At 39.5% G+C, this 23,842-nt stretch overlaps 1 protein-coding gene across 3 annotated transcripts in view; it reads right to left on the bottom strand.

The window, feature by feature from the left end:
* Positions 1-818: 818 nt before the first annotated feature.
* PHACTR3 (phosphatase and actin regulator 3) overlaps positions 819-23,842 on the bottom strand; it is a 114,869-nt gene continuing 91,845 nt past the window's right edge. For all 3 annotated transcript variants that reach the window (XM_042801168.1, XM_042801169.1, XM_033010440.2), the window contains exons 9-13: positions 11,157-11,212; positions 6,797-6,858; positions 5,783-5,923; positions 3,975-4,051; positions 819-2,119 (exon numbers count right to left, since the gene is read on the bottom strand). In XM_042801168.1, the coding sequence (XP_042657102.1) occupies positions 2,104-2,119; positions 3,975-4,051; positions 5,783-5,923; positions 6,797-6,858; positions 11,157-11,212 (352 nt within the window). In that variant the 3' untranslated portion in view covers positions 819-2,103. The remainder of the gene's footprint in view (positions 2,120-3,974; positions 4,052-5,782; positions 5,924-6,796; positions 6,859-11,156; positions 11,213-23,842) is intronic.

Raw genomic sequence — 23,842 nt, 5'->3', positions numbered from 1 at the left:
ATTAGTAATACAGCTCATAGGCATTGTTTTAAATTTTGAAAGCTGCTCTGTTACCCTTAAAATATTTTTCTGTTTATTATATTTTTCAACTTAACTTTAATGTGTTTTATACAATATTTTTATTACCAGTGAAAGTATGCATCGCTGCTAACTAGGAGTGTTGCTTTAATTTATTAGCTATTAGCTAAGTTTGTAGTTAACAGTGGGTCATCTACTGTTTTCAAACTAAAAATGGTTCTTCTGCTGAAGAAACTTTTCTCTCCTTTCTGTTTGCCCTTTCTGTGTATTACACCTGGACTATCAATATATTGTTGTTTAGAATTAATAGTATTTTATTCATAATAATTAAAATTATTGATAACTAGCCTTTTAACATACTGTTAATTATAATGTTACATATTTCTGTGAAAAGCCAGCAAGTTATAAAATTGCAGTAAGTCGGGGAAAAAAATCTTTGGATCAAGTAATTGGGTAATTCAGGTCTTCAACTGATAGCTACAGAAGTCAAACATTAAAAAGTTATACAAAATTAGACCTAGCTACAACAATGCTAGCAAGCTTTGCTGGTCCTGGGCACCACATCTCTCATGATTCCTCAGTTTCTTCTAGCATTGTCCTTACTGACATAGATGTTAAGTGTTGCACTGTATGTTCTTACCTTCCATTCTTAAAAGTTAGTTTATCCAAAAAACAGCACTGTGTTTGTTATTTCATCCCCACACTGAGCAGCAGAAGAGAATTGAAAGCTAATCCATTCACTGTTTGCATTGATTCTATTCACCATCTTGCAGCAATTTAGCAGTAGTCTATACAAACAATTTTACATACCATATTTTCTTTATTATTTTCTCTCTTCATGGAGATCATCTCAACAAAGCTATAAGACCAAGAATGCCTTTTTCAAGTTTTTAACATTGAATGACTTCCTAAAAGGATAGCATTTAAGACTCTTGCAGAGACATTTTTGTCTTGTGAGTGTATGTGCCATTTTGTTGCCGTCTCATCAGGCATACTTTACAGATACAGGATATATATTTTGTCCTAAGTTTTTTCCTTTTAGTAGTATTTTGAGTAGAATTCTCAGATGCTTCTAGATGTCAAGCATTATTAGAATGTCTGGCTTTACGTTTATTCCTACAAGTTCTATTTGCCTTTAGTAACTTGTTTCTTCTTACTGTCAATAAAGCATTAAAATCATTTGTTTGCTAAATATCAAAGTACATTGTTACATGTCTGTGGTTGTCAAATTTAGTAATTTTGAATTAGAATAACAATGAGCTTATTTGTCATTCACTAGAGGGCCAGAACCTCAACTACTGTAGACTGATGTTTACGTTATGCTGGTTAGAATCTGGTCCAAAATGTCGATATTCCACAAGATGGAAAACCTTAGTTAAGATCATCCTTTTGAAGAATCTTTGTTGTTAAAGAAGCGATACGATCCGGTGCATAATAATTGTAATCTCTTCCCTTCCCAACTGTCCCTGGGGAAAAAAAAGAGCTTTAGGAAACGTGTTCATTTCCTGCAATAAGTAGTCATTTAATTAAAGAACAAAAGTAACAGGAATCAAAAATGCTTGCAGCTGTGATTGTTAGACATTATATAAAAAAGAATGAAATTATAATACATTAAATTAGTTTTTAGAACATGAACTTAAGTGTTTTACAAACTAATTGTGGTAAGTTCAAAATGTCTTCTCAACGTAATACTGAATGACAGTGTGTCATGTCCATTTATGTCAGAGGCCTTGGAATGGTAAAGCCTGTACATGCACAACATCTCCTTTTCCAAGATAGACTGCAAAACAGTTTGAAACAAGTGTTAAAGGAGAGTAGTAGGTTCTTCAAGTAGCTTTACTTCAGTCTTTTTCAGCAGATCATCCCACTCCACAGGCCATCGCTCTTCTGACTTCAGAGCGAAGTACATCTATGGTGTGTGTTTCTGTACGTAAGTGCTGCAGAGACTTCATCTGCAGAGTCCTCCTTTCACATAAATATCAAGGTATCCAGTGCTGAACTTTAGGGAAAGACTTATATATTCCCTGATGTGTGTTCAGCAGCAATATCAAAAAGTAAAGACAGATTCTTCTCAGAAGAAAATTTCTATGGCCTGTGAAATCTAGGAGAAATAAGAGACATTTTTCAGACCACTTTGAAATTAAAAGAAATTTTATATATATATATTTATACACAATTGTCAAAAATTCTATGTTAGATAACAAAAAATTTTTTTTTTTAAAAAAAAACGGTATTCATTCTTTTTAAACTACAGTAACAGTTTCGAAGACTATTAACAACCTTAAGTCTTAATTTTCACCAACCCATTTCCACCCGGATGCCATGACTGTAGTACAGTTACTGTCCTCAGGGCCTGGTCTAAACAGTTTACAGTTATTTGGGAGTGGAAGTGCAAATATAGGTGTGGGGTGGATTTTGGTTATTTTCTTTTAGGAATTAAGCCACAGTTTGGTAGAAATATTCTTTATTGTGCAGTGATTTTATTATTTTGTAAGATTTAAGCAATGTTGAGCTGATGCTTTGGAAAAGATGAGGACATACTGTTGGTTTAATGTACAATAGCCTTAAGAGTCTGTCTGGAACAAATATACTTTTGCTCTGTAGGCTGCTTCTTTTGGCTGAGTTATGTAATTAAAGTCCCAATACTTTGTAATGCCTTAGCACTAATTGTAAATTGTAAGCCTGTTTACTTCTAATATCCTGAACAAATTTCAAAATCTATCATTATAATCTACTTAAACTCCCCAGGTAGCTTCAATTGGAGAAGGTATATCTCACTTTCAGACTTAAACTGCAGCCATCCCATTTTTTTTCCCCTATATTTCATTCTATCAGTGCAGTGATATCTTGCCATAAACACCAAGCCTGAGTCCTGTTCTGACTTGTGTATTTGCCTAGACCACCTTTTCATTGAGCAGCCTAAGATCAGTTAAGCTGGAATTCATTCCAAGTTCAGAAACAAGCAGGGGCCTGTGGGCCCAGGCCCTGATGAAGTGAGCCTTCCCCAACACAAGACTGCACATCAAGTTCCTTAGTCCAGTGTTTGGCAACTTCTATTAGCAGCAAGCACACCTGAGAATGCTCCCTGACAGGGCAAGAGTATGTTGTGCTCCCAGCAACTCCTAAAAGTGTGTTTTAAGAGGAATTTGGTTTGCTCAAGAGACCTAATAGAAATTGTAGGAAATAATTGCTGTTTCAATTTTCTCCAACATCTTTTTGGAACTAACAGTGGCTGTGGAATCAGCCTCTGACATTTTTTTTGCCTGTTAGGAAAGGGAAATTACTGGTTTAATGCCTGTTTAAACATAGCACCTGTCATCACTGCTGGCACATGAAGCAAGCACTAGCTTGACTAGGTTCACACTGGCCCAACCACTCAGAGAGTGCCAAGAGTCCAAACCTGTTCTCTCTCCTGCCAGCTCTGCTGGACTGCTGCTCAGTGTGCTCAGGACATTGTGCTCCTTCCAGTAGCAACGGGCCTGAATTCAGGGGACACTGAAATCTGCAGGCTGAATCCACCATAACACATCCAGCCAGACCATGTGCATTACTTAGGGGCATTATGTATGTCTTGATATGGTACGTTGCACTCCCTGTACACTCAAGTACTCAAAGCCCTTTCTGTAGTGTGCTAAGTTGTTCATCTACTTTTAAAAAAAAATGGTATTCTTTTCTGTGTCATACTCTACATTTAATTTTTTGTCATAGCTTTTGATTCTTCAAGGAATGCAAGCTGAGTGATGTTCTGGAGAAGGTCTGGGAGAAAAAAAAAACATCAGAAGAAACATCAGAAAAGCCAGGTTCTGAACAGGAAGAGAAATACCTTTGTTTTCTTTTAAAATTTTCCTTTGCGTATTCTTCTCCCATATCTAGCATATAAGAGCAAAATCTACCGATTCAGGTCTCAAAAAGACTGTTTTTGGCAGGCAATAGAAATAAATAGCTGGAAAACTGACCTTGTCAAATGTTTGCTTGATGCATGTACCTCCATTTCATTACTTTTGTATTCATTTAGTTCTTTCCGAATTGCTGCCTAGGAGTTGAAAACAGGAGGAAGTTAACAATTTTGTGTTTGTAAGCATTGTAAAATACTTGACTTGCAGAGCAGAACAGGAGTTTAGTTCTAAAGTAGAAATAATAGATATTGGGTATAGCAAAACATACTGTGCCAGTGGGGATGCTGAATATTTAGGTTATATGGATTAGTGATATGATACTTATCATTCATTACTGATTGCTGACGGGGTCGCTTCTGTCTACAAGCAATTCTGACAGGAGAATAAAACCACAGTGCTTATTGTCTCACATTTAATAAGATTCCAGTTAAAATTTATTAAAGATTGAGAGAACTTGCCGAGACATTGATCAGCTGGTCAACTGACTTTTACAGAATTTCAATGTGTATCATTTTTTTTAATAAAAATCAGACTGTTTGCCTTATCACAACTTGCAAATACCAGTCCAGACTGTGTTATCACCAGTAGCCATAGGATTGCACAGTCATAAATGAAGAAAATTCTTCTCTTTTGGTGCTTATTATAATGAAATTCCAGACTATGACAGTGAGAGCATTCTTTTATTTAAATGACAACTGCGAATGAACTGGAACACACAGGTTCTTTCACAGATTCTTATAGATTTGGTACTTTGTAGTTTTGCTACCTAAAATGATGAGGAGTGTACCCGTGTTCATGTTTTATATCAGATTTGGCTTATTAAAAGAAAAATGAGGAAAAATAATGTATGTCTATTCCAAAAGAGAAGTTTTTCAGTCACAAATGCAACTCCTGACCGAATTCCTGACATGTGCACCAGTATATGCTGTTGAACTGTGTCACTTTCTTTTTAGCTTATAAACCTGCCTAGTTAACCGTAAAAAAAACAGTAGAACTAGGAAAAGCCTAATTTTAATAACTATCCAGTACATACAAGGAAAATACAAAATCATTATTCCATTGATTGATACATAATAGCTTATTCACCATTTTAGTGAGCTCAGGAGAACAGCTACTGTAGTAGAAACACAATTTACTTTTCTACATAAGTCCTCTAAAACCATTTGTTAGACTTTTTACTGGGGAGACACTGGAATGGAGAATGAAGTGTGTGATCTCCACATCTCAGAACAAAGCAGTAAGTAACAGTCCTGTATTTGCTGTTTTCTCCAGTAATTATTTCAGCATCCCTACTTGTTCTGCTTGCCGCAGTCCTGAAACTTAAGAAGCTATTTAGCAGCCCTTCTATCTGGAATCATGCTGAACGATTTTTCTTACTACTCAAGCACCTAAATGTGAAAGTTAAATTAGGATGTAAATCAGCTATGTGGCAGGTATGTGAGAGAACAAATGTGGGATCAAGTGACTCCTTGAGAATTTATAGGAAACAATAAATACTTGCATGTTTAGAAACATTGGAAGATATTTGCATGTTTGGGAGAAAACTTCTAGTCTGAGGATAAATGTTAATACTGCATTGACTGGAAATGGTTGAGTTGCAGTCCTAAAGCATTAAGAAAGATTGTATACACCTTTTTTTTATTGGTTGATGGGCTGATAGAAGCCTTTATAATACTAAATAGGCATTTTTATAAATAACATTTTTTTATGACAGTATGCATTGGTCAATGTGGTTTCAGCATAAAAAATAATGCTAACATTTACAAAGATTAAATGTCCCAGAGGTTAAATGCCTTTGCAGAATCTGATGTATAGTCATAGACAAAGCAAGTAGAAAGCAGTAGTATGTCATTTGATCATGTCAGCACCTTATCTGCTGCTGATAGTCTTGTCCACGGTTTATCTGCTCGCCTGTCATAGTCCTGTGCTTTTGCCACTTCCACATAATCACTGAATCGAATCAGGATTTTTCTGTCTCTTAGTTCATCAACTGTAGGTCTCTGGTTAAGCTGTATTAAGTAGTTTGGTAAAATAAAACTAGTGTTAGTAAAAAACATATCAATAAAATGTGGAACATTTTCTGCTTCCCATCTTAGTTTACTGTGTATTTGTATATATGGAAAAAAAAAACAACCCCTGGAAATCCCGGGGAATAATGCGGTCCTTCGGAGGATTGTTAGGAAAGTAATAATGGTTTAAATGGAGTTGTGGGCTACAGCACAGTGGCTTTATAATGGACAAAAGAGGAAAATATTTTAACCTGGATATTGATAAAATGCATTTAGAATATGTAAAGGAACCATAATGAATTTATTATAATTTATGTATAATATCATGCTGTAGCGGTTTTCTACTACAGTCAGCAGCAGGTTGTCTGCAAAAGGTTTTCAGGACTGAACCCGTTGTAAGAATTTCAATTTGGCTTTATCAAGTTATCACCTATTTAGCTTATCATTTCAGTTGGGATTCCTAAGAACAGAACAATAAGAAGATTTAGTTATGATTCTGAGAATACCTTAAACGCAAAGAGAAAATTATTGTGGGATCACACCTGCTGCTCAGCAGGGAGTCAGCTCTGCTGCTGATTGCTACAAAGAATGAAGTAGTCCTTTTCTAGCAATATAGTTGAAAAATACACAGTGTGCAAGAAAATATCCAATTTCTGATTTAAAGTTTATACATAAATATTCAACAAAGTCTCATGTAGCTGAGATAAAGTAGATATTTTTATAATTCATATTACTGGATAATCCTCTCTGAGACACTGCTGAGGAACATGTATATTAAGGAAGGTTTCATGTAATAATGACCTCTGATGGGTTGATGTTATATTAGCTTTACTAAATTTCTAAAAACTAACAGAAGGTATGGCAAGACTTTACCTTTCTTGTCAGTCTCTGTTTGATTTCCCTTCTTTCTTCCTGTTCTGTTTGATCATTTCTTTCTGTGTAGAATATAAAAAAAAAAGAGATTACTTTCCTCATGAGGAGGATTGGTATTTTCCAAAGTTCCAGAAAAATTAGTAGCTGGTTCTTAGTTGTATGTCTTGTTAGTTCAGTACATCTCCCTGGTTCTCTGTTAGAACGTAGTTACCTCTCTGTAAGGGCAACGTACTGGTGACAATATCAGCTTTTCCTGTGCTCTAAACTCCAAGGAGATTTAATAGAACAACAGCAGCCACACCAACTCTTCAACTGTATATATTTCAGAAGGGAAAATCAAAATACTCCATAGTGAATCATAATTTTTTTATTCTCCATATTGCTGGAGCCATTCATTGCTGTTAGAGGCTGAAGAGAGTCATTGCAGCAGCTCCAGGGAAAGTATGTTCTTTCCTGTATAACCTTATTCTCAGGCTACATCTTTAGATGGTCACACTGCCACGGTAGTTATCTTTGACTTGCATGCTTTTTTTCTCTGCTATTCAGGATATGCCACTGACATTAGAACCTCTTTATCCTCAGAGGGCTTTCTTTTGTAGCGTTCCATTCTAACCTAGGCCAGCTCACTTTTGTGTGTTGTGCTTATTAACATTCAAGCCGTGATAACTCCTACACAATGAGTCTAAAAATAGACTAGAGTGCTGTAACACTGTGTGAAATATATCCTTTGCCTTGGGAAACAAGTTAATGGCATTTCTATTTCTAGTACTATCTGTTACTAAATTAAGGCATGAGCCTATGACCTGAACAAAGCTGGAGACCTAGAGAAGAATGTTTAACCATTCTGGGATTCTCTGGATACTACTGTGAAGTTTATTGTATGACTTGTATAAGGTATTTCCAGTGTTCAAGCACACGTGATTTTTAGTATGCCTCAAAAAACCACTAGCACTGCAGATGACTTTCCAAAATAATATTTTTAGTAATGAAGTATTCTCTCTTATTTTTATGCTCATTAGTTTACACTGAATTGCAATCATAAGTATCTATTTAAAATAAGATAGTAGTGCATAGCCACAAATGGCTATAGTAGAAATGTAAATCAAATTAATCTAAAATGCTGTAATGTGCTATATTACAATTCAGGGGCAAGGCACACCAATTTAAAAGAATAGGACAGCTAAAATTAGTGCTCTGTCAGGGATGAGCAGCTATTTAAGTCTGGAATGTTTAAAAAGAGAACAGGCTTTAAGAAGTAGAGTGTATTCTAAAATGTAGATACCTGCAAGAAGTTACTAATAGGCATCATTCGGTTTTAATTCACCCCTGTTAGAGTAGATATTCCTATCTATATATTTTTATTCAAAGATGGGAATTTTCTGTGGTGTAGTGCCTTTTTAAGATACAACTGTGATATGCACTGAGAAAATACCTAAAGAAAATCCACAAATATACATTTCTGATGAAAAAATGCTTTTCCAAATACACTAAACATGAAAAGTCACCCATTTCTATGAGACATTCAGTGAGGTTTGGAGCTAATTCTTAGCTTCAAGAAATACATGAAATAATTATTTTAGAAAAAAATAAAACAAGATTTGATAGGAAATGCTAGCAAGAGCATTACAAAACTCAGATGTTGTTACAGAGACAAACCAGAGAGGTTTTTCCCATCAACACCACTCTGCCTACACTTAGATCACATTAGTGAGGGCTGGTTTTATAAACCTCCGTAGAGAGACACTCCCAGTTATGAAGTGGCATGTGCAGTACTGTAATTCATTTTGCTGCTCTGTGAGTTATTGAGGGAACTCTTAGCTGTGCGTGACACTAAAACAATCCCTGGTGTTAAGAATGAGCCAGGGATTGCACAGTGTGATATAAGAGATGCTGCCTTCTTGAATGTGAATGTCAGCTTTCTGTTGAATACAGGAAGAAGATGTGAACACCTGGGTCGTGATTTTAGTTCATGTGCTTTTCATGCTTTGTGGTAAACCAGCAGTGTTTCTATACATAAAGTAAAAGACTTAAAAGATTAACAAAATTGTAAGAAAGTGTTGGGTTTAAGGTTGCTTTTTAAGTATTACTTTTATCTCATAATCATCTCCCTAAGGGAGATAAGAAGTCACTTTTTTTAATCTTGCTGAGATTGGTTTTAAAATAAGATCGTAGTTGCACTTGAGCACTTGCAGTATGCTTCTGATTTTGGCAGAGTTGTACAAATGTGTATTATTAGTCCTTAAAACTGCTTTGGGGGTGGCATTGCTTCCGTTAGCAGTATGTATTATGAACATCAGAGACATAAGGAAACTTACAACACAACTGTACAAACCCTTAAAACCTGGAGGAGGTTGTAGTGGTTTCACTGGAGAGTGTTTATACAGCTACAGCTTTGTATGTGAGACCCAACCCAGGTGCTTTTAAAGTCCATAACAAGAATGTCTGTTTCACTATTAATAAAAGGACTTTACTAATTTCTAAATTCACTCAAAAGTGAGACTAGAGTTGTTGCATCTGTCTGGCTTTTTACGATTACAACTGACACAGCTATGTGATGACCTTAGCTCTTTACAAGATACCCAGCTTTTTATATAATGGAAGAGGTAAATAAAATAGAAGTGGCTCTGATCTCAGCTGAACCTGTATAAAGCCTGAGCAACTAAACTGAAGTCAATATATTTGCTCCATGCTGGGAGCCCTTTAAATGAGATAGAAATGTAGACCTGTATGTAGCTAGCATTCAGGAAATATCTTTAATTCTGCTTTATCTTCTTTCTGCTTTATCTCTCTCTAAGCTCATTATATGAATGTATTCAAACTTTAGTATTATTAAAGCTGGTCAGTTTAACCTAGATTAAGGATGTAACCAGCACAGTCCAAAAAGTAAACATAAAGGAACAGATTTTTTCAGTAAAGATCAGCTCTTCCTTAGCCAGGAAGAAACCCAAGGAAACAGATTTTCAGAGATCTTAGGTACTGACTTGAAAATCTGGCCCCACATATTTCAGAATCTTGGGTTAATGCATTTTCTTGTTTCTTGTGGTAGATGACAGGTGAAGTTTGGCCAAGTTCATCCATTCACATTTGCAAAGAATGTATCCTGTTTCTCATTTAGCTATGCACGTGGTAGATCTAATTTTACCATGTGCGATGTATGCCTTGGAACAGTACTGACAATACCAATAAACATAAGTTGCCTATGGAATTCCTTTGTGTTAAAACTGAAATTAAATTCCCAATAATATAAATCGCAAGAGCATGAGGTTGTTTCTATGATCTACTAACAAAGTTCTGAGACATTAAATTTTAGATTTAAAAATGTAGATACGTTTTTTCTAGCAAATTACAATCACATTAATAATTAAATATTAATTGAATAGCATAGGCAGCATTGCTTGAATGACATAAACTTATGTGGCTTTATGTTTTATGCTTCTTTAATGAGAAACAAACTATTGTTCACATCATTCTTGTTTTTGTCATTCAGCACTAAATAAACCATGAAAATAACAGAAGCAATGTACTTCAATTTCAAGCAGACGGCCTCCCCCTTTCTCTTGTCTGAGACTCATAATGGAGACAATTTCAAAGCGCTCTCTCACCTTCCCCTAACTTAGAGGATTCCCAGCACTTGTAAGGAAAGGGATTATGTTCATCACTTCTTTGTTCCCCAGTTTGATTGTTTGGACAGCAATCTTTAGGAAAAAAGTTGCAAGTTTCTGCCTTGTGTTTATTTGAGAGATGTTGAGAACATCCCCTCGTGGCAGCATATATAACAGGCCTGGAACTGTCCCTCTGAGATCTCAGAATGATCTTTCTTTGACTTGTCTTTGGGAAGATCTCTAATGATGTGAACAAATGTACTTGCTAGGAAAATCACACCTCTGCAAGTATGCTTTCTCCATTCCACTTTAGCCTTGACATTCAGTGTATGGTTTGCCATGACAGTCCACAGCTTGAAAGATACCAGTCCAATTCTCATTGCACTGTGTGACACTAAAATTGTATACCCCTCTTTGACATCCACAACAGTGTAATCAGAATGAAAATTATTTGAAAGCCTGAATTTGAACAAGTCATTCATTTCTGTTCTAAGTTACGTGCCTTTGTCAAGTTGTAAATTCTGATTCCTGCAGCATTTGCAACCCAGGACATGTGAAAAATTAAAAATAAAAATTAAAAAATTAAAATTAAAAACAAATAAAAACTTTTAGGTACAGAAAATAATCCCAGTGCATGAATTTGTCTTTAAAAAAAAAAAAAAAAACAAAAACCAAAAAACATAAAAAAACATGTTGTAGAAATGCAATCACTGGTTTCAACAAACACATATAAAATACTTTAGGAAAAAAATACTCACGTTTAAGTATATTTCTTCTTTCTAGCTCCTCAACAGCAGGTCTTTGGCTGAGTCGCCTGCGGAAAAACACCAAAATCACATTTTGTACCATGCTTGTTCTTTGGAAAGTCTGCAGTATTCTGAGTTCTGGTTGGTGTTTTCCTTAGGGAGGGGACTACAGAATCCCCTCTCCAGGACCAATGAAGGAAAAAAATACAACAATCCTGTCACCAGAATATTTTCTTCTTATATTTTTCCCAAATGTCAGCAATGCAGGTAGAAGTTCTCCTCTAGTTTGCTCTGCTGTCAGTGAAACACTTCCTCAGAATGTGCATCCTTTTCACCATACTTTCCAGACAGTCTGTTGGAACCAGTGCTCTCCAATGGTTAAATTCACTCTTGAAGGGGTATTTAAGGTAGTTATCAAATGAGTTTCACAGTGATATTCTGTAGCTATCACTGTCTCTACCTTTTAATCTCATGTAGCAGCAGGCTTCCTTTTTTCTAGTAACACCAGTGGTGCATCCTGACAAAATGCAGACTTGCCAGAAATAAAGCTTTCCTGTGGTTTCCCGACTACACATCTAACAGACCAATCCAGCAGCTCTCCTCCTGCCTGCTAAATACAATTCGTGTGCTGCTCACAGCCTCATGCTGTCTGAACGGAGTGTCTTATGCAGTTTCACCTCCCCTTTTCAGTAGTGCTGCTTCAGGATTGAGTCTTCAAATCATATGATCAGTGCCATAGCGATTTTATTCTGCATAGTAAATGAGACTTCCCCACGAGACACTGCTAATATCTGCAGAGAATCTCAGGTAATTGAACCTCTTCTCTAGGCAGACACACACACATACTGCATTTTCTAGCTTTCAAGTAATAATCCAGCAAGCAGATCGGAAAGAGTTTTATGATGCTTTCTCGCCTGCATTCTGGCAATGTTAAGGATTCTCATAGTCTCCTCTCCAGCAGATGTTGCCAAGCCAGAGATGAAGTTACAGAGACAAAGAAATACTCAGACCAAGGACCACACTACAAACCATTGCTGCAATAGGTATCCCTCGACTGTGTATAGGAACTAAAGGAATGAATATAAAGTGATGCTATAGCAAGATCTATGTTTTAGCAAATATACAAGAGATGAAAAAAATGAAGTAACAACAGTCTGTAAACGAACCAGTAAAAGTACCTGATTCTAATTTCTCCTTATTTTGTAAAACTTACCAAATATACCTTCAAAATCAACTCTGTATTCATATGTTACCAGACCAACAGCTCAAAATATGACTGCAACTCCTTATCCTTTTTTAATTAGTTTCCCTGAGATCACTGGGAAAGCTCTCACCTTTGGCAACAGGAAGGTATCACAACTACTATACCAGATTCACACCAACAGAAAACTTAAGAGGATGAGCTATTGTGCTTAGGAAACACCTACAGCCTAACTCTCATTCTTCCTACCTAACATTTTGTATCACCTAAGGTTTTTCTCCTGGTCTCTGGATTTCTTTTTGGAGTAATGAATCGGATACTCCGGCAGTGGAAGTTGCAATAATCCAAACTGAAACAGGAATGATGTTGAAATGCCCTACTAAAGGCTTTAAACATGTATTTTTAATTCCTGTTATCCTTGGGCTCCTCCCTCCTCAGTCGTACCCCCGTATGTCTCAGAAATGACATAACTCTAGCTAGGTTTTGTTTGAAAGAGATTAATGTGCATTTTATAATATAAATCAGAAAAGAATGACTTACTTGGAGAGCTTATCTGCAAACGAAAGGTCCAACTGACCTGCTGCTCACATGCCTCTCAAGCCATTTTTAACTACAGCCCTTCCATGTGAGATTTATAGATTCTCCCAGAATCTGTACATTAGATTTCAGAGGCCTCTTTTAAACTGGGGGATTAAAAGCCTAACAGAAATGATTAAAGCAGTGTGAGGATTCATATGTATACAAATGCTCTGCGTATATATATATATATTTATGTATGATGGTTAACTATTTAAAACCCTGTTTCCCTTTTGTCTTTGATAAACGCATGGTAGGTGCCCAGAAACAAGAACATATTTCTATGCACACCCTCAGCTTTTCCCACAACAGAAGGAAAAGGTGCAGCTATACACAGGCATATATATACGAGAGAGCATTGCATTTTTTTGCCTGAGTTTTTCAGAGATATGGACCATACTTCCAAGATTTTTGTCATAGTCACAAAACTAGATGTGGACTTTTCTTCAAAATAAAATTCTAACAGGATTTCAGGAAGCTGGGGATAGAGTGAAAACATCAAATACAGCGAGAGTCATGATCAAAGTGAAGTGGCAACACTACTGACGTTGTTGCTACCAAGGTGTAGGGACATTTTGTTTCTATTATTTCTCCTGTTCAGGAGAAGCTTCTCTCTGCCCTGGAATCCCTTTTGTTTGCTTTCTCTGCTGCGAGAGCTGTGCTGCATAGTGGCTGGGCGAAGAGGAAATGGCATGAGTCAGTGAAGGTGAAGGACTCCAGGTGCCTCCTCCAAGGGCTGCTGATGGCAACGAGGGGACGCAGCTGTGAGCCCAGCCTGGCTGCGCGAGTGAGGGCCAGAGAGGGCCACGCAGCTGTGCTGGGCTGCACTGGTGTAAATCAGGATGTGAGAGGCCCTTTCTGTAAGATGGTCTTTTCTGCTGAGTCCGGAGAGGAGCGTGCCTGCTTGCAGAGCGCGCTGCCTTGCCTGATCATCCACCATAGTGAGAAACAGGTTGCTGCTGTGGGTATTGATGGTGCGAGCAGAGCCCACCCTGCCTGAGTTGCTCAGCTGCTTTGGGAGGATGGTGCTTCATCCCCCCCACACGAGAGTCTAAGCAGCCTCAGCCACACTTTGTTTCCTCAGAAGGGGACTCACAGTCCCCCTTGATACTGCCAGCTTCCCTCAAAACTCACCTGCATCCGGACTCAGCACAAGATAAGGTCAAACATAATTCTGAGGGCTCCTGTCAGGTCAAGCAGCTCAGCATAGTGCAGGGGAAACCGCAGGTGACCTCTGACAAGAATGCACATCCCTTCTGAAGAGAGCTATTAAATAAGAAACTGTTTCACATGAGCTTGTGCTCTGATTAGGTGAGTTGTTCTCTGGGCACCACAGGGCTCTGCATGGTCTCCTGAGCAACAAGTGCTCTGCTTTGGATATTTATTTCATATTTTTCTCTGAAGCTGTTAAAATATGAAATCCTGCCTCTGGCAGAACCAGCCACCCCTTGTGTGCTGAGCTCGGTGCATTTCCTCAGGAGGCAGCCATCCAGCCCCACAGAGGCAGCACCATGGCCTCAGAAATGCTGCCACGCCTGAGGGAAACTTGGCCTGGGGAAATGGCGGCCAGCTTGCCCCACACTGCTGCTGGGGAGTGCAGGCCAGGAACCAGGGACTGAGAGACTAAGGCTGTAGAGAGGGGATGCTCAAATCACCTGTGTTTAAAGGAAACAAACTCCAGCTGAATAGTGATTATCAGCAGATTGTATTGCAGCGGGGGAGCTGGTGTGATCCCAGAGGATGAAGCCGGCACCTGCCATGAAGGAACCTTTGTGAAAGCTAAAACCCGAACCCTCAGTGGACTGTGGATGATCTCCACCAGCTTTGCACAGAGAGGATTTTGTATTACAGAGCTGTAGGCCATTTTCAAGTGAAGTAGAGTCCTGGTTCATTTCCTGTGGGTTCAGCAAGGTTCCTGCACCTGAGTGAGGGCAGTTGTAGGGCTCCACCCTGGGCATCGTGTTGCTCTGCAGTTCTGGTTGTGGGAGCCATTTGAAGGTCTGAGGTGTGCATGAGGCTCCAGCAGTGCTGCAACGTGGATGTGGACGTGGCTGGGTGAGTCCTGTGTTTTCTGTTTCTGTTGCTTTTTAGCCTGGGGACTCAGACTCACGTGGGAATCACCTCAGCGAGGTGACTGTATGCACGAACATAGTGCACTGCTTCTGTTGTGTCACAGTAATGGTTTCTTTTCAGCTGATTTAAATTTAGGTGTCTATTTCTTGCTTTTGGAAAAAGCATCCAATTAATGCTGTTGTGGGTTTGGGTGATATTAAAGTCTGGATTTGGGTATTTTTGTACTGTCTGCTGAGGCAAGAGTGCCCTCTGAGAACCTCTGCAGGGCAGCCATTTTTGGAAGGGTCCTGAAACTTTCTTGAAAACTCTCAAGGAACCTGAAGGCAAGTCCTATCTCTGTCTAGATACCCCGTGGTATAAGTGCATGGACTGTCATTGATATTGCCATGGTCTCATCTTAAGAGTATCTGCTCCAGGAATTTGCTTCCCCATTAGCTTAAACCAAGGGGTGCTAGGAGAAAAAGTAAGTGTAGCTGAACTGGCAGCACCTCAGTCAGGGCAACTGCAGCTGCCTCGGGGAAACCAAGCAGAACTGGATGCACCAGTGTCACTTCCCTGTTAATGATGTTCGGATACAATTCATACAGAGTTTGCTGTACATGTGTTAATGATGCAACAAGTTTGGACAGAGACCAAAATCTGAATATTTTCTCATAATGCTAAAGCAGTCACTGTAAATTGGGGCAGGACAGGATAGATGACACATAAAACACTACATGAACAGCTATTTCTTAAGTTCAGAAAAATAACAAAGCTTTTGTGTTAATGTTCTCAGCAAAGTGAGCAAAAACCTTCCAGTACCAGGTGTTCTTCAGTTGTTTGAAGTTTGGGGAGTGTTCTGGAGGTATTTTCAGATTACCTTTAGACTGCTTTCTCCAGTAATTTGGGCTCAGAAAGATAACTGGATAAACTTATATGTTGCCACCTCTCAGAAGCTAAAGACTTTGCCTGCTCCTATGTCCTCTGCAGTGTTACTCCTAAGGGTAAGAGGAGCAGGTCATTGCAGGTTAGCTCAGTCACCTGTGGTTCACCCTGAGAACACCCTGCAGGTATGACCATGTGCATTCTTTTGGTCTCAGAGTGCCTGGTGTGCTGAGAGTCTGCACGTGGCCTCAAGATATTTGTTTTCTCCATGCAGTGTGCACCTGGGAGTCCTGTGACGTTCATGCATACTCCAAGCTGGCTCTGAGAGGGATAATAAATCTGTATGTGTCTGACTGTTTCCCTTGACTTATGTGTGCAATGTATAATTGTACCAAAATAGGCTGCCTGGGGAGATAACGAGCACTGCCCTTACCAGCCTGATGGGTGGGGAAGTCTCTGTTTGCTGGTCTGGTGGAGTGGGCTGCAGCCCTCCATCACAGGAGTCCAGTTTGAGGTCCTGGTAACTAAGGTGTTCAACACGTGCACAAGTGCAAATGCTGGAGTTGGCTTCAAGGGGAGAATCACTAATTGCTCATCCCCTCTGGAACAAGGTCATGTGAGTCCAACAACTCTCACATGTGCTGCCTGTGACTGCTGATCAACAGATCGATATTTACTTCACACAGTCAGATTGTCTCTTTCACATTAAAGGATTTGATGTCTTGGGAGCAGCATTACCCCAATGGTGATATTGGACTGTTACAGATGACTGAATCCTGAGCAGTCTGAGGATTTGCATGTCACTAGGATCCCAGGGTCTGCTATCAGGTGGGCGATGCATCAATATGTCCTACAAGCAGGAGATGCTGCCAAGTTCTCTGTCCTCATAGTTACCCTTAGGGGTGTCTGCTTTGTCCGTTGTGGGAACTGCATCTCAGCAAAGGCACAGCAAGCTGTGGGCTTGCAGGTATGGGCACAGAAAAGCTGATGAGGAACAAATTTGGAACAGGTTCAGCCCACCTGTATGTGTATGGGGCTATGCTGGCTTCCCACACTTCAGACCATCCTTCCTTTCTAGCTCCTCTTACTAGTCTGCAGTCTCACCTGCCTGGCAGAGCCTAGCAAGTATTCAGCAGAATCAAGTGCAAAATAATGTTCGTGTTCTTGGTTTGTGGTGTTTCTTATCTGTCCTCAAAATGTTGTTCCTTTGCATAGAGTCCGTTGCACAGTATCTGTACATATGATTGTCATAAAACTGGATTTATTTTGGATTTGTAGCTGAAACCAAAAGACATACTTTGGAATCCTGTTTCTGCTCTTAGTTAGATCCATGTGATTTTGATAGCCTTCTACAAAGGGAGGGGTAGACTTGGACACGTGCATGTGCCTGTGGACTCTGGACTGACAGGTGAGCAATCAATCCAGCCATCAGTAAGTGAGCTGTAGCCAGCAGCAATTGCATTGATTGTCTCTTGTGACAGGTAGTTTTGCAAATAGAGTTGGGAAGGGGGGGTGGGGAGGATCTGTCTCACAGGAGAGCTCCAGTCCAGGCAAAGGGAGGAGAAATGGGAGTGCCCTGTGCTTGCTCCTCATAAAGCAGCTTGTGTCTGCTGCCCATCAGGAGGCAAAGGCTCTGCCTCTTAAATTGGCATTTCTTTTACCAGAACATCATGTTCAACAAGAAGTTTATTTTCATCCTTCCTATAAGTAGCTTTGAAGAGGCTGTGTGCCAGGGCTTTGAGTCACTCACGCACTGCGCTGTGGCAGTGCAGCACTGCTTGCAATGTACAATTAAGGGTAGTAGTAAAACCTTGGTAGGAGGTACTTGCCTTTTACAGTCTGTACAAAATTAGAAGGCAGACACTGAGACACAAACTTGTTTTTACCCCAAGGTAATTCTGGAGCATGTAAAAAGTGGTAGCTGAGTGACATGCCAGCATTTCCCTTAACAAGAGTAGTTGCTACCATTCTCTGAAAGTAGGAGGCTGAGGAGCAGTATGAAAAGGGTGAGTGGGTACGGTAGATTCTGTGAGTTGCATGCAAAAACTTTACTGCTTTAAAATTGCCCGATGTTTGTGTCTGTGTTCTTTCATAAACTATTTTTTGCATCCAAATAAGGAAACTGCCTTTGGGTGTCCAGTAGGAGATACTGCATAAATGCAGAGGTTGTACATGTTGCCTTAATTACATATCTTACTCCTTTGCTTGGCCTTTAGTTCTGTCTAGATTTTCAAGGCTGAAAATCAGCAAGAGTTCAGTTAATTATGTTGTCAGTCATCTCCCAGGCAATTAGTTGTCCATTATAATTTCTGTGATATAAGCCCTGCAAAGAGCAGTTTGGATTTCAGTTGGAATAAAAACTACATACTTGCCCAGCATGACCCTTGTATCATAACCCACTGTCCCTGAATGACCTACATCCTTGTGACAGGTTTGTTATTGCATAGTGTTACTTAGTGATAAGCACCCTGTGGGCTGAAATACACCAACAGAGCCAGGATCTAATCATGTGAGAGGATTCAGATGGAGAAGGCTTTATGGTAATCACTGTTTTCACCACCTGTGAAAGCTCCACTGCATTTGACCTTTGGTTTCATAGGTTTCTCAATGTGTGAGGAAGAAAGGCCAGACACAGCCGGGGAGCAGAGTCTGTCTCTCAGTTCAAAGGCCTGATGCAAAGTTCACTGAAGATGATGAGCAACTTCCATCACCTTCAGAAAGCTTTTGCTTTCATATCTCTCTCAACATGCAGTTAGGAACTCTTGGAGGATGTTGTGGCACATTCCAGGACTGACATAATATAAGGGTTTTCATTTTAAGTTGAGCTATTGGTTAACATACAAGAACTAACATGCCTATATCAGGTCGTAACTGTAATAGCTGCTTATTTCAGAACAGGCACTTTCTCCTCTCCCTTTAATCTGCTCTACCACTCTGTGTTATAACAGGACTCCTAGATAGTGGATCTGTCCTGTTTGTAATAGAATTACAACATTTAGTCATTAGGGTGACAGAAGTACAACTGATTATTCAGCCAAAGACATGCTCCGAGTCTGTAATTTGATGAGTGTTTCTTTTGGTAGCAATGTCAGCGTGAGCAGCGTTACCGCTTGCTCTTGCTTCTGCTTTGCCTTGCAGCTGGGCAAAGAACTGGTTTGGGGAATACATTCAAGCTAAAAATAGCTCAGCAAGAAAAACTGCTGAAAGAACCTGCTCTTCAAATAAGAGTGCAAGTGGTGCAGACCTCCCAGTGTAACTCCTGCTAAAGGCTGATGAGGGCTCAAGGCTGTGTATTAAAATGGATGTTGAAGGGTCTTCCAACTGAAACCACATGCTGGTTGTGATCTGGGTCACACTGTGCAGGTCACTGAAAATGGTGAATAACGTTTCATTGCAAAGCAATAGATGACTTTTTTTTTTTTAATTTATTTCCTCTGGAGCCCTCTGTTCCCACAGAAGAAGAAGAAAAAAAAAGCAATGTTACATATCTCAGATTTGGGCAAATTGAGAACATTGTGTGTTTGATGCTTCAGGACAAGCAAACAAAAGGAATTATATGAATCCCAGGGTTTTAGTTCTATCACATTATGTATATATTACCATTATATTATTTTAAATAAAGATGCCTGCCACTGCTGAAGTGATACTAAAATCAACTCTGATAACAACTGCTTGAGCAACAGTAGGGAATCTGCAAGTCAATCACTAGTAGACTAGAAGCAAATCTTAGCTCAGTGGTGGGGACTGTCACTTTACTGAGACTTTCCAATGTACCTAGTGAAATGATTGCATACTCCTGGGTAATGATATGTATTAAAAAAAAAAAAAAAAAAAAAAAGTTGGGTTTTAACTTCACTGTATAAACGATGCCTAATACAATGCTTGTGCTTGATGTCCTCCAGGGAGACTGAGGCTGGCTTGCCAGCCACCCTTAAGCCCTCTAAGAAATGCAGTGCCTGTAGGCTCATGACTCAACTTCTGGGCAGCCAGGAATGCAATTTGAACCACTGCAGTCAGAGGGAACATGGACAGGAGGACAGAAAGACATGTCAATTTGGACTGTAGCACCAGCTATGTTTCAGAGTCCATCAGAGATACTGTACATGCATGGAAGTGTCCCAAAATGGCCTGAATTTAGCTGGGATGCTCACTGTTGCAAAGCTAGCGTTAACACCTGCAATACTGTCCACATATAAACAGTTGCTCCTACCAACAGATGCAGCTGCAATGTACAATGGTGGGGTCTGGGTCACTGGAAGAAACCACAGCTGGATTTGCGTAGAGCAGACAAAGAAATATTGGTATGCATAGCTTGTCAGCCTGCCTCTGCTGACTATATGTAAATTCTCCTCCACCCCCTCATTTCATGCAAAATGATTTGAGAATGGCCATTCTTGCCATGGATACAAGCTGCTGAGGATTTCCCCGTGCAGTGTGAGCTCTGGAGAATACACTTCTCTGTTCCTTGTATTTGTATATAAAGGGCCCTTTGGCAATCTGCAAAGTCTGCATAGTGACAAATAAACATCTGCAGGCATATTTGCCATTGCATAAAGCAACAGCAAGGATTTGCCCCAGAACTGGTGGTATCAAGCTGTGTGAGCCTACTATCCCAGCAGCTTCAAACCCTAACAGGAGACAGCATGCCGTTGCACTTTGCAAACTGGTTGTAATGTCAAGCTTTATGCCAAGGGGCAGCTTTCTTAATTGCTGAAGTAAATCAAGGAAAATGCAGTGCACTCTTGGCTTTGTGTAATCCCTAAAGAAAGAAACTAAATGATAGTGATTCCTAAAGTTGCAAATGCTTCTGGGGTAGACAGTCCCTGCTGGGACCATATGTATGACTGTACACCTGCTATCAAATTGCAGGAATCTCTCTGGGAGCACTCTCCCTGGCAACGCGAGTACTTTCTAGTTCTCGCCTGTCACTCACCCACGCAGCATCTCCAAAAGGATGGGATATCCCTGCCTTCAGATAACATATCACCATCTGTTGTACTATTTTCTGTTTCTCTCGTGCAGGCTATTGTTAGCCCAGAATTTTTCAGCACAGAGCTAGACCAACAGCTTGCCCTCATGCTGTCATTAACCAAGGCTGGCCAGAGCCACACTGCCTTTGCCCACAGCATGCTCTGAATCCTGCTTGGTTTTTGCATTCCCATTTATTTTATTTTAATCTTTTGCTTTTTTCAGAATTTGTCTTGAGGTTATCTGTTGATTTTTCAATGCAGAGTGTTCCTGCTATCAGCATGCAGAGAAATTCCATTGACAACTCAAAGATGTAGCCCAAGCACTCTGTTGGAGTGCAAGTCCCCTGATCACAATGACAGGAATAACCATCTATTTTGTAGTTATTTCACCAGCAGATCTCATAGTGCTCTGCAAAGCAGGTCTATATGGTTATTCCTATTGTACAGAATAGGAAAATGTGGCAAAGTGTCTTGTCTGGAAAACCAGACTTGCAGACCCTCCAGGGATTTATTCACTTCCCACTCCAAATGGTATTTTAGTGATTCTGGCTTTGTTTTTAAATTGGGCTGTGTAAGGAGTATGACTTGTCACTTGATGCCACAAAGCATGACACTGAGCATTACAAACAGGCTAACTTGCATGAAAATACAGAGAGGATTTGAATTTTAAAATGTCATCCTCATATTCTGTCTGCTCTTCCCTGAGCTTTTTTGGGACCCTCCTTAGGATCCTAAGTGTTTAGGATCCTGTGTTTAGTTTTGGTGATGTAAATCCAAATAGAGGTTGCTGGCAAATTTCAGTCAGTACAGAAAACTCTGAGCTTTTGAAATCTGGGTTCTTCAATTGAATAAAATGTAAGAATCTAATTATGTAACGTTTCCTATTGACCCGAGCATTTAGTTTTGACATTATTGCTATGATTTGTTGTGGTACAACATACCCTGTCTTCTACTGTCAGACTACAAGGCTGCAACAGAAAACCTTTGTGAGGTCTCCGTGTTCTTGGGAAATGATTCAATTTTACCACATCTGTGTCTCCTTGGAATTGCTTTCTGTCTGCTGCATGACTGCAAGGATAGGGCTAAGCTAAGGAGAGCAATGGAAGGTGGCAGTGACTTCATCAAAACTAGAACAGGTCTTGACACTGCAGATAACCTCCATCATACAATGGATTTCTAGGCTTTTGTAGCATGTTTTTTTCATTTCAGCTGGTGCACAGCAAGTCATGGGTAATGCTGCATTTGAGTGCTGGGCCTCTAGTCCACCAGAAAGTCCCTACTAACACTGAACTTTCTGTTCCGATCATCCTTGCAGACCTAAGCTTGCTACTTCCACATGCCTATCATTCTCTGTTATCTTTTTCCTTTATGTTGTAAACTGGCTGCAAAAAAGATTTCTTTAAACTTAATTACATGCTGCCTGTAAATATAACTTCCTTTACCACATTAGTACTGGTTTGTTTAACCTCTTCTTGAGAAGGAGGATTTTTCCCCTATTGAGTGGTATTTGGAAGTACGGTAGCCACTCCTTGTGATAATTATAATAATAAGGCTGCAGTGTAGCCTGGCCAGAATATGGCTTTTTCAGACACCCTTAAATTAGCCTGATCTCTGTGCAGTAGACCAGCTGCTATCTGGAGAGACTGTTGTGAGATCCTGGCTTTTAATTTTTTTTAACATGATTTCTGAAAAACTAATGAAGTATTAATTCATTCAGAATTTAATTTGCTTAATGAATATGATCATCTCAAGTAAATGACAATGGCTGTTCATCTGTGAGCCATGTACTCTTGATTTTGAGGGCTTTTTTTCCAACAGTAAGGCACTCATGGTTTTATTCTAGTGTTTGTCTCTTGGCTGAGTAGTATTTTGTATAGTTTTAACAAAACAAAATAACTGTAACATTTTTGTACGACAGTGGACAAATTAGATTTAAGTAACTGATTTCTGATGTGATTTAAGACGCAGATTTTACCACCATGCTTGTTCTTCAAGCAGATGTGTTTCCTAGTTGCCTTGATGCAGTCCTCTGCCTAAGTGGACTGAACAAAAGGAGGTCTTTAACCTCCAAAGGTGTTGTCTGCTTCTTTGTCTTTCACTGGAATAAATACTTGAGCATGATTTGATAAATCTGGGAGTTCATTTTGTCTTTTGGTGTGTTACATGTGACAGCTAAAGAAAAAGATAGAAAATGAGAGTGCTTTCCAGGGGCAAAAACCACTCTCCAGAGTCTGAAGAGGTAAAGGAAGTGTGCTGGCCACTTGGATGAGTTAATTATCCTGAAAAACAGATACTGAAGGAAACTTATGGTGCTCTGTTTGACCCAAGTAGCTCCCAAGCTACACAGATAAACAGGAAAACCCCCACAAGACTTGATTATACAGCTGCAGCTTGCCAGGTGGGCACAGGCAATGGAATCAGGAAGATTTAGCTAGAACTACATTTTAATAATTGATACAACTGTACAATATTTATTAAGTAGTGTTTGATTAAAAACAATGACCTTCTGTTCTGACCTGGTTTCTCTCCTTCCCCCCCCTCCATATTTTCTAAATATTTATTTAATTATTTTTTCACACACACACACCCCCTTGCCTTCTCTAAGGTTATTTCAAAAAGGTAGAAACTGTGATAGACTGACCTAGTTTTTCTATATGAAAGCAGCAGGGCCAAGCCTCTGACTCCTGGGAGGAAGTAAGATTTTGAATGAACCAGGCTACAGAAGTTGTGCTCAGATGCACAGGAGGAGGAAACTAGTAACTCAAAGAGTATTTGGAGGGCCAGCAACTGCGCTGTATGAATTGCAGTTTCCTTGGATCACACATGGTGAGCCAGTTCTTGGAAGAGAGTCCAAAAACATGTTCTAGTTCTTCACACAAAGGTGCAGATGACTCATCTGACAACACTGCCCCATAAATCAGTGATAACATACTGCTGTGGTACTAGCCATATGTCCTTCAGGTATGGTGTGTACAAATGTGATACTGCACTATAAGGAAGCTTTGTCTTTTTCC

Source organism: Tyto alba, unplaced genomic scaffold, assembly GCF_018691265.1.
Source record: "Tyto alba isolate M040663 unplaced genomic scaffold, T.alba_DEE_v4.0 Super-Scaffold_33, whole genome shotgun sequence".
In the NCBI taxonomy this organism is placed as follows: Eukaryota; Metazoa; Chordata; class Aves; order Strigiformes; family Tytonidae; genus Tyto; species Tyto alba.
The sequence above is the reverse complement of the archived record's forward strand: the minus strand, read 5'-3'. Positions and strand labels throughout refer to the sequence as shown.